This window comes from Aulonocara stuartgranti, assembly GCF_965226115.1.
Source record: "Aulonocara stuartgranti genome assembly, chromosome: 7".
In the NCBI taxonomy this organism is placed as follows: Eukaryota; Metazoa; Chordata; class Actinopteri; order Cichliformes; family Cichlidae; genus Aulonocara; species Aulonocara stuartgranti.
Genome location: NC_138945.1, coordinates 24680530 through 24693849, shown reverse-complemented (window position 1 = coordinate 24693849; position 13320 = coordinate 24680530). Strand labels below are relative to the sequence as shown.

Sequence of the window (13320 nt, the reverse complement as noted above, 5' to 3'; positions counted from 1 at the left end):
CATGTATGATTTTCGTTCCACTTCTCACGTGTACACCGCTTTGTATTGGTCTTTCACGTGGAATTCCAATAAAATTGATTCCTGTTTGTGGCTGTAATGTGACAAAATGTGGGAAAGTTCAAGGGGGCCGAATACTTCTGCAAGCCACTGTAGATGAGTTTGAGATTATTGTCCTAACTCTCAATGCCAGTGGTAAGTTCTTCTCCAGTTACCTGCTTGAAAATATTACCTTACCCATACTTGAGTAACCACAGACCCTACGCCTTGCAGGTGAGAGCTTCTTGCATGACACTAAGGTATCCCATTAAACCCTGTGAAAAAGCAGATTTTTTTTCCTTTACATGAAAAGTTGTCTTTTACTTCTGGGATGACATTTGCGCTAATTTAAAAAAAAAAAAAAAAGACATTGTTTTCAGTGATGCATTATGCTTTGAACACTTGGAGAAGGATGAATCTGATTTTTTTAAAGGAAGCTAGTGCCTTTTTCACACTCATGCAAAGCTGTTTTGAAGGTTGCTGTTTTTGCACAGAGGAGGGAATTAGTGAGGGGCTTCACGGACCATTTGTACTTTCCTGATCATATAGCGAGTGCATATTTTACCATAAAATTTAACAGCTTAGCAATTTGTAGTTCTTTTTAGTCATAAAACAGCAGGTCATATGCAATTATTCTTAATCAGTTATTAATATGGTGTGTTGTTAAAGTATTTGACAGTGAACAGACAGGCCCTCTTCCTGATCCACACATACCAATGCCATTTGGTCAGCTTCTGCTCATGCAAGGCTCTGCTTCTTGAGCATCCTGTCAAATAGCAGTATGTCTTGTCTGAAGCCCCTTCGCAGCACACTGAAGTGTTCCACTCTGACCTGGCAGCCAGAGAGGCCTCTCTCTGGGTTATACTGCTTTGGAGTTATTTGTTATGAGTAATTCTCCACATGACTCTCCAGCAGAGGAAATGTGTAGAAGTTACAAAGAGCAAAGAGCTCACTGTTCCAGGGCCTCTGAGTTCACTAGCACAGTTGTAAAGTGAGACTTATGTCGAGGAAATCCGAACGTTAATGTAAAGTCAATGTATTACAGTGTAACCTAATTAAGGATATGGATAAAGGACTCACATTTGTAATGCACAGTGCTGGAAAATTCACCATCGGATTAATTATCTGGTGACCTTTTGTGTTGCAAGTTTTGCCAAAATGGAAAAACAACAGCTGTCTTTACTCTTTATTTGTACGCACGATTACGAAATATGTCTTAATCTCCTTTCAAGTTTCTAACAGCACATGCTAGCTACTATTTCTGTGGCTTGCCCTTGAATATAAAGTGTTTAAAAACTGCTGTGAAGAAAAGGAAGCTCAATATCTGCTGTGCACTGGATCCAAAATAAATAAAGCCACTGGAAGCCAGCCACAGGATATTGGGTCATTTTAGTGCTTGTTAAAAGTGTGCATTTGTTTATTTTCACTTTATGCTCTTTTTTTTCTCAGGGCCACACAGCTATGCTTAATTGTGGGTGCTGGCATCCCAAGATTAAAGAAGAGTTCATGACCTGCTCCAATGATGGGTAAGTTTTAACCAAGCATTGTAAGCTTTGAGTTAAAGGCAGAAGCCTCCACGCCCCCGTTGTCTTTCTCGCGCTGTTACATTGCACATGTTGTGCATCCAGTTGTTAAGCTTCACAGTGAGCCGTCTTGATTTTCAGGGAGGAGAAAACAGAAATGGCTTTTAGATGGGCCTAATCTCTTTGTGACTCACCAAGCATGTGTATTTTGTATAGTGAGTTTTGATCTTGGCTGATTTTATCTCTTTAAATGAAAACAAGCCTCTGGTCTTTCTAAACAATAACTGGTTACTTTCCTGTACACTTCATTTACAGGCATAACAAGGAGTCTCTGTTTTACAAACCAGCGTGTGCCATTTATAGTAATAATCATTGAGAAAGTCCCCCAGGACATTGAAGAGTATGCAGTCAGTGAGAAATACCCTTTCTCATCTTCAGAGCACTGCTGATAGCACAGTGACACCCATCATACATAGGCCACACCTCTTTGATACAAAATTAATGTCCAGCATTATATTTAGTAATTCTTACTGTCGGATTTTCAAAGTAATGCTCTCACCGAACAGACTTTTCTTCGCTCTCATCCCCTCCGTCACCAGCAGGGAGTCCTCTAATCCAGACTATGCCTCTGAAGATTGTAGCATGGCCTCATAGCTGTGTGTTTGCACATGGCATATTTATACTGGATGTTGTCCAAATGGAGCCCTTTATTTGTATGCAGTGATTTAGACCAGATCAACCGCTGTCATACACAGATATTTATATTGTTTGCTTCAGACCGCAGAGTTTTAACAGTCAGCGACATCCTTAAATCAGCACTAAACCTGTAGAAGCTGTAATTCTTTGTCCTGTGTATAGGTGTGCGGGAACATTTGTAAGGCAAAGAGTATGACTAAGCTACAGCACATTGATGAGTCTAAGAGAGTGTGACAGACAGCAGTAGAGACACCTAGGGCTATCATCATTAAGGAGAAATAAGGGCCCGACTTTGCGGGCAGCCCGCAGCCCAGTGTTTACCAGTGTTACTGCTCCCCCAGATGTGGAGGTTGGTTTAATTAGCTCTCATTGAGGCTCTGGAAATCCTCCCCTGGCACGTTAGCATTGGGTGTTTCTCCTGGCCAGCTAACAGGAGAGCAGCAGAGAGGAGCGCACAGGGAGCCATTCATAGGCAGAGGGGCTGCATGCGGGAGAGGTTCACAGCAGCAGACCCAGTCGGTGTGGCAAGCTGAGTCTCAGAGATGTGGCAAAGACAGAAAAGGGGGGGGGGGGGGGTGGCTATGTTGATTTACAGGTGGAGGAGGTTGTTCCTGGTTACATTTTCCCACCTTATTGTGTTGGTAATGTGCTTTGCAACTTGGTGCAGAATTTCACTTTATTGGTGGACACACTGTCCCTGAACCTACAATGTTTTCAATCAAAAATTCCTTTTTGTTGCTTTGGAGCAAACTGCATGTTACTACAAGTCCTAAACAGATAACTTTAAGCACACAAGGTTTGCAGAAGAATGCTTAAAATTGCGATATGTGTGATAAGTTGCTTAAACTACAGTTGCCACAATAAGGTAAATATTAATAATATATATTTGTGGGTTTTTTTGCTTGACTCAGGCTATAATAATTTGGAAGGCTGTCCCTTCATATTAGTTCCTTTCGTTTGCTCACTTTTAATTTATGTGGGTTTACTCAGTGATTTACAACATCACAGATGGTTTGTCGAGGATCTAACTGTCTATGGATCTTTCTACATTAATGAGACTGTTCTGTTGCCATGAAGGTGTGAAACACACAGTACCATCACTGAAACCTTATAGACAACTATGCTTTTCATCATGGATTATTAATGCTTCAGTTATTAAGGACAGTCTTCCTCCTTTTCTTTGTCTCACCATCCACTCCATTCACTTTAGTGAATAAGTATGGATTCTGCACAGGGGCCAGGCGGTAGTCAGTGGACGTCTTGAGAATGGGCCAGCAGTTGGCCAGTAGTATGAGAGGCTGTCAGCTGCTGTCTGTCTGCTTCAATATTAGACCAACATCCAGGCTTTTCCAGGTCTTTCTGCCTAGTTAGAGGCTCTTTGTTGTGTTTACTTGAATAGGTTATTAAGCATGATCACTGGACCGCCCAGCTTCTTAATTAAAGATCCCCCAGTAGTGTGGAATCTCATTCATTAAGGGCTACCTCCCAGCGCCTTGAATGATTTCATTAACCCATACTTTTTTTTCCCCTCCTGGGAGGAAGTGGATGAGAGGGAAGTACTGATAATATAGCAGCAGGGTGTTCTCAGAAACTGTGGCTTGAATAGGGCTTCAGTAGAACTGTGCGAATCGAGTCAGTCAGTGAAAAGTGTTGCGCTGTGTGTGTCAACATTTCACATTCTTCTGTCATTCTGTTTGAGAGCGTGCAGTTGTAAAATGAAACAGTGTTTTCCAACAGTATTCATGTTTGATCCTAAGGAACAAACCGCACAAGTATGAAGCAACTTTAACTGCGTCTGAGTCTTTGGTGAATGTTTGAAAGCCACAGATTTTATTTCCAAGAAAGTGAAAGCAATACTTGCTGGGTTAACTCTCAGTGGAAGTATTTCTTTGGCAGGGCTGATCTTGAAGTAGTAAAAAAGTTAAAATATAGCTCTGACTTGGTGTATATTAGGAGCTTTTTTAAAAACTTCTAATGCACCAAATCTTTAACACTTAACTAACCACATGGCATAAAACAGTTTACCAAGTATAACACTGGAAAGATTTGTGTTGTTGTTTTGAAGGATAGGACATTGGTGATTCTTGGCTTTACGTACGTAGTTTTATAGTGCCTAGGAGAAGGTTAAAAATCCATGTTATGTTCCTTTTTTTGCGACTGAAATTTCAGCCAGTGGAGCACAGAGGACAGGACAAATGGCGACGTTCTAATTGGGCCCACATGTTACTTCTGTCGAGTCTTGAAGCACACTTGAGCATGTGTACACACAAATACACACAATTTGAGGAATGTTTCCAGGAGGTTTGAATGCCAGGGATTCCCTTCGCGCTGGCCTGCTGTCAGGGCTGCAGCTGGACTTGGATGTGTAGCTGTATACAAGGAGACCCAGAGGACAACATGGCAGGGCCTTTTACTGCTGACAAATTGTTTGTCTTTGTCATGTGCTCAAACTAAACATTTGATTTGAAATGTGTCATACTAGAGAGCATCGACAAACACAAAGTCACATAAAGCAGATTTGTGATTTAACGCATGGATAAATTGTGGTAGTAATTCATCTTGTTTTGCGAGAATGGTACTTTTGTGTAAGGCCGTACTTCTGTCTCTCCCTCTCTCTGCTTTTGTCTGCTGTGAGCGCTAATTGATCATCTCTAGCACTCGGATCTTGACGAATTAGCAAGTCAGTTGCTTATCAGTGCCCTTGGTAATAGTTTACTTTCAATTTTAAAGGAAAGGAGAGTTAAATGGATGACATATGAGGAATGACTCCTCAAAGTGTGGGTGAGCATGTTGGGGCAATTCACTGAACTGGATGGGTTCATCCACAGTCCAGCACATCTCCAACTCTTTCCCACCTTTTTTTTTTTTTGCCTGTCCCGTTTGGATCTTTAGCCTTCAGAATTGTTGTCTGAAGGCCAAGAAAGATGCCAAGTGGATTTACTTTACCAAGTGGATCATCATGGCCTTTCTATATTGGTCCATTTGATTGACCTTTATTATAATTATGTATTTATTTTATTTTCGCTTTTTAAAGACGGGACAGACATGACTGGGGGATAGGACAGGGAGAAAGAATGAAAGAAAGAGAGGGAGGGAAAGAAAAATGGAGGGGAGAAGAGATGGTGAGAAAGGGGGGAAGAAAAAAAAGAAAAACAAACAAAACACCTGGATCACCTGTATGGAGATAAAAAAAAAAAACCAGAAGAGAAAACACTAGCTAACAATAGATACTTTTTTAGTTTCACCTGTTGAGAATGAAAAAAGTAAACAAGCAGAAGAAAACGAGAGCAATACAATAAACAACATCATGATGATATATGGGAATATAACAGTAAATACTAAATATTAAACATTATTGTGCAGCACGTAAGATCGACAGCACACAGTGTGCTATAAAGCTCTGAATGGTTTAGGACCAAAATACATCAATGACCTCCTGACCCAGTATGAACCATCCAGATCCCTCAGGTCATCTGGATCCGGTCTTTTATCAGTTCCCAGAGTCAGAACCAGACACGGAGAAGCTGCATTCAGCTTTTATGCTCCTTATATCTGGAACAAACTCCCAGAAAGCCTCAGATCAGCTGAAACACTCAGTTTATTTAAATCCAGGTTGAAGACTCACCTGTTCTCAGCTGCATTTGAATAAAGCACCAAATCCACACTTTAAGCTTAAATTTCAAAACTTACATTTAACTACTGATTTTATCTACTGTTCTGATTTTATCTGTTTTGATTTTATATACTGTTGTTTGTTTGTTTGTTTGTTAATTAGTTAGTTAGTTTATTTGCTTGTTTTATTCAATTTTAAATCATGCTTTTTATTTGTTCTTGTTTCTAATGTCTCTGTAAAGCACTTTGAATCACCTTGTTGTTGAATTGTGCTATACAAATAAACTTGCCTTGCCTTGCCTTGCCTTGCTTTGTGGTAGGAGCCAAAAAGGGTGTCGTTTGTGTGTGTGAGCACCCGTGTGTACACCTGTGAGCATGAACGCGCTTGTTTTTAAAAGGTTCCTTCATGTAATGATCTGCTAGCTAACTCTTTCCCACCTTACATTGCAAGTGTTCCATATTCTGCCCACGAATGCACATACCATAGCTTTAAGGAGTGCATTAATCCTTTTTGTTCAATTTATAGCCATGGCTGAATTTTTGACTGACAGTAGCCTCTAGTTTTTTACTGTGAGAGCTGTGAAATACAGTGTTTGTTTCTTTTGTCAGCGAACTGGGTCGCAACTTATCACACCTTTGCTTGATTAAATCTGAAAACCTGCCTTGACTCAAGCTCAAGAGATATTTTTCTAGGCATTTTGCCTTTTGTAGTGTATGGTCTCACCCGCCTTGCTACTGAGCAGAAACAATGTTGTGAAAATGTTGTGAAGTTTTGTGAATGAGTCTGTCACTGTACCCACAGCCCATCTGTGCCACAATGGCCACAATCTTCCTCCTTTTGATTCATTGCTTGGGTACAATTGTGTGCATGCCTCCTAAATCCCTCTGTTATCTTCTTTAGCTGTGATGGAAGATTGAGCATCTTCCCTCCTAATCCTCCTTTCTCATAACAGAGCCCCAGTTAGTCAGTCAACCAGGAAACAGGCAATTCAGTCTATCACTGGAATTCGACCAATAAACAACCTTAAACAAGACGAACGCTCTTCTTTTCCGTCTCTCTTCTTCATCCCGTAATCTGGAAAGGTGATCCTAGCAGCCGTCACCCCCACTGGGCCTATAACCTGATGTACAGATAAAACCCGAGGCCTAGGGAGCTGTCACTCCTCAGTTGATGTGTCAACGACTGTGCTACCTCGTAAAGTGCACATGCATGACTGAGGTTGAATGGGTCTCATTTTATTGCATTCACCCCTCTGCCTGTGAAGCGTTTGTGCAAGAAAAGGGGGCTGCTGATTGAAGGGAAAACAGGCCTTTGAGAAATGGGAAATGACAATGTTATTACCTGCTAATGTTTTTTGTTCATGCTGTGTATCATTTTTTAATATATACCTGTTATCCCCTTCCCCCAACCATCCATTTTGGGTTATTTAGACCAAAATACTGAATTTTGCTCTACAAGGGCCCAATATCCACTTACAAGGACATTATACTGCTACTGTTCTATCAAAATTTTAAACGGATATACTCATATGTGGCTCTTATTTTTCTTAAAAACAAAAATAAGGTAAAAAAAAAATCTGGTAATTTTTTGTTTTTACATTCATTGGGCCCCAATATGCCCAAATATCAAAGAGAAATTAAAAATGCATGCAGTGGAAGAGTTCGGGTCTTAGGAGGTTAAAACTAAAATGAACCCCTTTAGATAGCCCTCAGTTTCCCACAAGCATCTTACTCCCGACAAGTGACTGTGTGCAGTCTTTCCCCATCACTTACGCTCTGCTCAGCACTGGTGGGCTCCAGCCTCTCTGCTCTATCCCTCTGACAGTCAGCAATGCCATGTTTTGGAAAGAGTTTCTTATGATAAATACCATTCCAGGTTTTGTGTGGTACATGAAAGGTCATGTTGTCTTTGTTGGCTTGACACTCGCCCACAGTCTCCTGTAAACAGAATTGAGATGTCTGTGTGAGGCAGCAGGTGGACCAATATGTCACTGAGTTTGTGGCTATCGCTCTTTATCCCTCACTCACACACATACACATGGAAATCTGCTGTGTAAACAGCTTACTGTACAGTGCCTCCAGTTTGCATTGGAAAATATGATTTTATACATGTGGCCTTTGCACTTTTTTCCCAGCAGGATTTTTTCTTTTCTGTGATTTAACAGCTTTCATGTTATGTGGATTTAAACACAACTATGCATCAGAGTTTTATTTGACCCTTGCAGGTTTTCACTCAAACCATATGTCTTCAGCTGGCATTTGTATCACATTGTTAGACTTATCCAAACACAGTTGAGTGTGTGTGTCTGTGATTTTGTAGCCGGCCACAGTGGAATCCTTCCCTGGCTGTTAGTAGCAGCCCTGCCTGTATGTTTATACTCCCCTGCTGACCCCGTGACCCAGAGGTCAAGATACCCACTAAAGCAGGCAGTGGGTTCACAGACACATTTGGATGAACCGTGTCTGTCACGAATGTTGGTGGGAGCATGTGAGGTGCTGGCATGTCGATGTGTACTAACACCCTTCCAATAAATAAATGTGGGAGGTGAAGTCTGTCTCATCACTGGTGGGCACCTGAGTTAGTGCTGTTATCATTTTTTTGCCATCTTTGCTTTATCAGTCTGAGATGATGCAGAGCTAGATTAAGGAGAAAGGCAGATAAAAGCATCATTTAAACTCTATATTTATTTGCAATGTACAAAAATGTAAGTATTAAAACTGCATTTTTGTTGCATTTTTTTTAGATGAATGCTCATTCTGAATTTTAAGCTAGCAACATTTGTCATTGTGCAGTTTTAGTGGATAAATCAATCAATAAATAGGTTTATCCTCTGTATGACAGCATATGTAGCTTCAAAGCATGAATAGATCGTACAGCATTAATGGTGCCTTCGCAGAAAGTTTCAAGCTCATTTTTGGTTTCGATCCAGGAAAGAACTGTAAAGTGTTACACAGACTGACCTGTATCCATGAGGGCTTATTGTTTTACTCTCATTTTATGATGTTTTGGAATGAAATCTCTCATTTGTATTTTACGACGGGTCTGCATTCAAACCCCCACTCTCAGTGCTCCAGGTTGTGTAATGTGTTCAGCAGATGTAGGAAAGAGAATCAGGACTTCATGGACGCTTCAGACGTACCTGTCAGACTGATCTACTGTTTTGCTCTTCGCAAAACTTCTCACCCTGCGTCACAGAGCTGCCTGACCTAAAGTTTCACGAAATGACGGGGGACACCGTATCGCCACAGTTCTGATTTATTATGGTGGATGCAGGTGTTAAAGAACAAATATGTTGTGAGAGACGGACGTTTTTTGAGTGATTCATGACAACCGGGTTAGGATAAATGAAATGATCTGTCTGTTCACAGCACTGTGCGCACATGGGACCTCAATTCAGAGAAGAAGCACAAGTCTGTGTTCAAGCCTCGCTCCTTCCAGGGTAAGAAGGTCATCCCCACATGCTGCACCTACAGCCGCGACGGGAAGCTCATCGCAGCGGGCTGCCAAGATGGCACCATCCAGATCTGGGACAGAAACCTCAGTGTGAGTTTTAAAACACAAACGCATGCCAGCCGCCGGCAATGTGCAGTGGATTGTAAACATTGGATGTCTGTTTTCTTATGGGCTCAAGTACAGAGTCATGAGACTCAGGTCACAGGCCAGAGAGGTCAGAGGTCGGCAAATCGCTAAGCCCAAAGAATTTAAAATGCTTTTGTCTAAACTGGAAGTAGCCCAGTCTGAAGTATTGATGTGATCAAATATTTGATCTGATGTTGATACTGGGGGAAAGCCAGCACATGTTATGACCCCCCTAGAGCCTCTGCCCTAGCATGGCTTGAAAGAGCTACTTATGTAACAGAATTAACTGATGGTTAATGATTGAGGTGAGTTACATGAAAGTTGCTGGGAGGCCCAATCACAATTTCCCCCTGCACATTTTCCATTTAATTAGGTAATTAGGAAATTAAGTGATCAAAGTGTACATTCCTTTCCTCAAGATTCACATCGTTGAGGTAATAGTTGATCTTGGCTTCTGGCAAGCAGTGCACTCACTTATTTGGCTCTTTTCATTTGAGTTATTTGACAAATCAACACTGTTGATAAAAATGACTTCCATTCAGGGTTGAGAAAGCATGACGTCCATCAGATCTTTTGGGTGACTCGAAAGTTTTTTTCACTGATTCTTACTCCGTAACACATTCTTCAATGTCTTACTAATTTGCTTCATCTTTTCTCCTTCATGACTGTCGCAGTGATGTGATGTCATTGCCTGGGCTCCAAATGCTGCTGTTTCCTGTTTATTGGCGACAAGGCATATCTGACAGTTTATTGTTCTTCTCATTAGTCACACAAAACATTTACCCCCATGAATGGATGGCAAGATGAGAAAGGGAAAAAGAGTTTAGTGGACCTACAGCAATCAATTTAGCAGGCATCATTGCATTCTGGGAGATTATAGGCTGATATTTTGTCATCAGAGAGTCCTTAAACGCTGAAAACGTAGATTTTAGGATTGAACATAAAATTGAATAAGGATTATTCATTATGCTTCTATTAAACATATACACTGCTTAATAGAAGCCAGTTTAAGGACAGTTTTTGACTATTTGTCAGTATAAGTCTAATTTTAACTATCTGAAGAATAATAAGTTATTTTTCAGTACATTTGTTCTCTAATTCTTTTTGTTCCACTTCATATCCTTTCATCTGTTCAGCTCTATCTGTGGTCAGGGGTGAATGCTTTTGTTATTTTGTGTGAGAACAGAAATAGTAATAGTAAGCTGTAGTGAGTGAGTTGGAACAGACTCATTGGGCATAAAAGCTTATCCAGATTAGGGAAATGGGAAGTAGTCGTCATGTTAATTAATCCAACAACCGGCTTCATAATCAAATACAGTGTAGTTTGTATGATTTTTTTTTTTTTTGTGTGGCTCTAACGGCTTTCCTATTGTAAGTCTTTGCTTCTATGAACCCCACTTTATATAGACTCCCTTCTCTGCTCCAGTCACCCATCATCCCACCCCTGTGCTGCTCACAGCAGCATGCTTTTTGCAATTGGGTTAAAGCTCTCAAAATTTATTACCCCTCCTTCTCCAAGCTAAATATTTACCCTGCGTCCCATAGCAGCTTACAATAGTCATGGCTGTTTCCTGACCACTGGAGCCTGTCCTCTCTGAATGGCTCAAGAATTTAGTTGGTGCCCTCTGCCCTAATCAGCAACCTGTGCTGCTGACTTGAATTTAGCCACAAGCCTAAAAAGGAGTTGACCTCCCGATGCTTTTATTGCTGCTCCCTCCCCCCGCTTTTAAATGAGGCCTATCTGCTGTTGTATTGCCACTATTACTCATGGCAAGAATATGCAGGCAGATCAATCATGATCAATCTCATACATGACCTTGATCTATGGCTCAGTCTGAAGAGAAGCTATTGAGAGTGACACATCGCGCTCTTGAACCCTGACATGAGTTGATTGATCCTGCGATGGGAGTCAAGTAGGTCTCGTTCGGTGCACTGCCACAGAGGGTGATTGCATGTTCATTCCCTGACCAAAGGGGTCGGTGCCAGGATTGCAAGACTGCATTTAAATGGTTGCCAGGTAATGTGCACTTTGTGATACTGGGTGCATTGATGGTCCAGGTTTTTTGCTCCAAAACATTACCACAGAGACCTGAGGAATGTTATGGCGTCATAGGTGAACTTACATGCTTCCAGACTTCAAAGTGGGACCCCAAAAGAGGTGGTTTTGAAAAACTACACAGTGCAGAGTATTACGGTTAGGTGGTGAATCAGATATGCAAGCAAAAAGAAAAAAAATCTGCCACACTTTCAAGCTTTTGAATAAGAGCAATCAGTAAGTGTTAAGCTGGTCCTGCTGTGTCTTACTTTGATCTTATATTACTCTTGATATAAAAGTAATTAAGAGTCCAGACTCAATTTCATTCCATTAATCACTCTTATAACACTGCTTTTTCTGTCTAGAAGTGGATTTCGGTTTGGTAAGTGTAGGAGTTGAACATAGCTGAAATTAGTTTTCCACTTGATCTGAAATAGAGATATTAATTGAAAAGAAAGATATTCAGAGGTAGTTCATTATTGACTTCATTATTACATGTGTGAGAACATTGACTTACTTAATGATTAGTAAGTCAAGGTTTTTGTCTTGCCAGAGACATCAAATATACCGATGAGATCCTCAAACTAGGAAAAGACCTTTAAAAATTCATAGCATAGATCAGGTTTTTGTTTGGGAAGTTAAACAAGCAGCATTAATCTTGACAACAGATTTTGAGGTTGTTTTAGTCATAGTTTGTTTTTTTATTAAAATGCCATTTAGTTTTATTCATAATTTAAGCATCTGAATTGTTTCATTTTATTAGACTAAATGTCATAAGATTACAGTAGACTAAATCTAAAGTTGATTCAGTTGACCAAAATATAGAGTGTAAACTTCTTTTTTTTTTTACCTGTGAGACCTGCTTCGTGTGAAATGTGTCCCTATGTCCACCCGTCTCTTCCTCCAAAGCGTTAACATTTTGCTGAGTTTTCATTAGAAACAAGGAGTACAGTAAATAGTTGTACCGTTTCCTGGGGACAGATTAAATGTGCTCATCTAACCTTACCATAGAAGGACATCACTTCTGATTGGATCACTTCCAAATGCGTCCCACCTTTCTACACAATTTAATTAGTTTCGATTGGATCTCGTCTCTCCAGCATGCCTCTCGTTTTTGCTCGTTGATGAAAGTGTTAACACCTTTCATCAGCTTTTTTTAACTTGTGCATTAGCTTTTGTTTAGTTATCGTCTTGCTTTCACCAGGAAAAAAAATTGTCATTAATAAAACTGTGATGAAAAGTATTGGTCAACGAAATTAGCACTGATTACAAGGGAAGCTATTAAAATGCCACTGAATAGCTTACTGCCATGAACCTCTCAGTGCAGGGTCCTCTAGAAGTTTGATTAACGCACCTTCAGAACATAGTATTTTCACTGTAAAGTAGTAAATCCAGTGGGTGCTCAAAGATAAATTAGGAAAGGCGATCAGAACCTCTTAAAGTCAACTCATGTTTCTAAATGATCTAGGATTTGACAACACGTGAGAGCATCTAAAAATGAATAAATCCACCAAGCACTCTAGAGACATCATAATCATAAACATTTATGACATCTTAGTCATATCTTAGTCCCGTCATTTTGACTTGCTCATTGTTTTTCTCATTGCCACACACTTTGATTCTCTGTCTGACTATGCTGTATATGGGACTTCTCATAGGCGGTGTATCGACGATTAGACATGTCTGAAAAGTGAAACCACTGTGGTAGCGCCTTAAACCTGCATTCTTTCTAATACCCAGCAGGAGGCAACTCTTCTAACTGAAAAAAAGAAATCCCCATTATAGAGAAGCCTATAGCTTATTTTGTTCTCTGAATTTATGACCCTAGTGTCACTCGC

General features: G+C 40.4%; 1 protein-coding gene across 1 annotated transcript in view; it reads left to right on the top strand.

Annotated features, from left to right (window-relative positions):
* wdr70 (WD repeat domain 70) overlaps nucleotides 1-13320 on the top strand; it is a 43257-nt gene that overhangs the window by 7682 nt on the left and 22255 nt on the right. The window contains exons 9-10 of the mRNA XM_082539687.1: nucleotides 1486-1562; nucleotides 9237-9411. Coding sequence (XP_082395813.1) covers nucleotides 1486-1562; nucleotides 9237-9411 — 252 coding nt within the window. The remainder of the gene's footprint in view (nucleotides 1-1485; nucleotides 1563-9236; nucleotides 9412-13320) is intronic.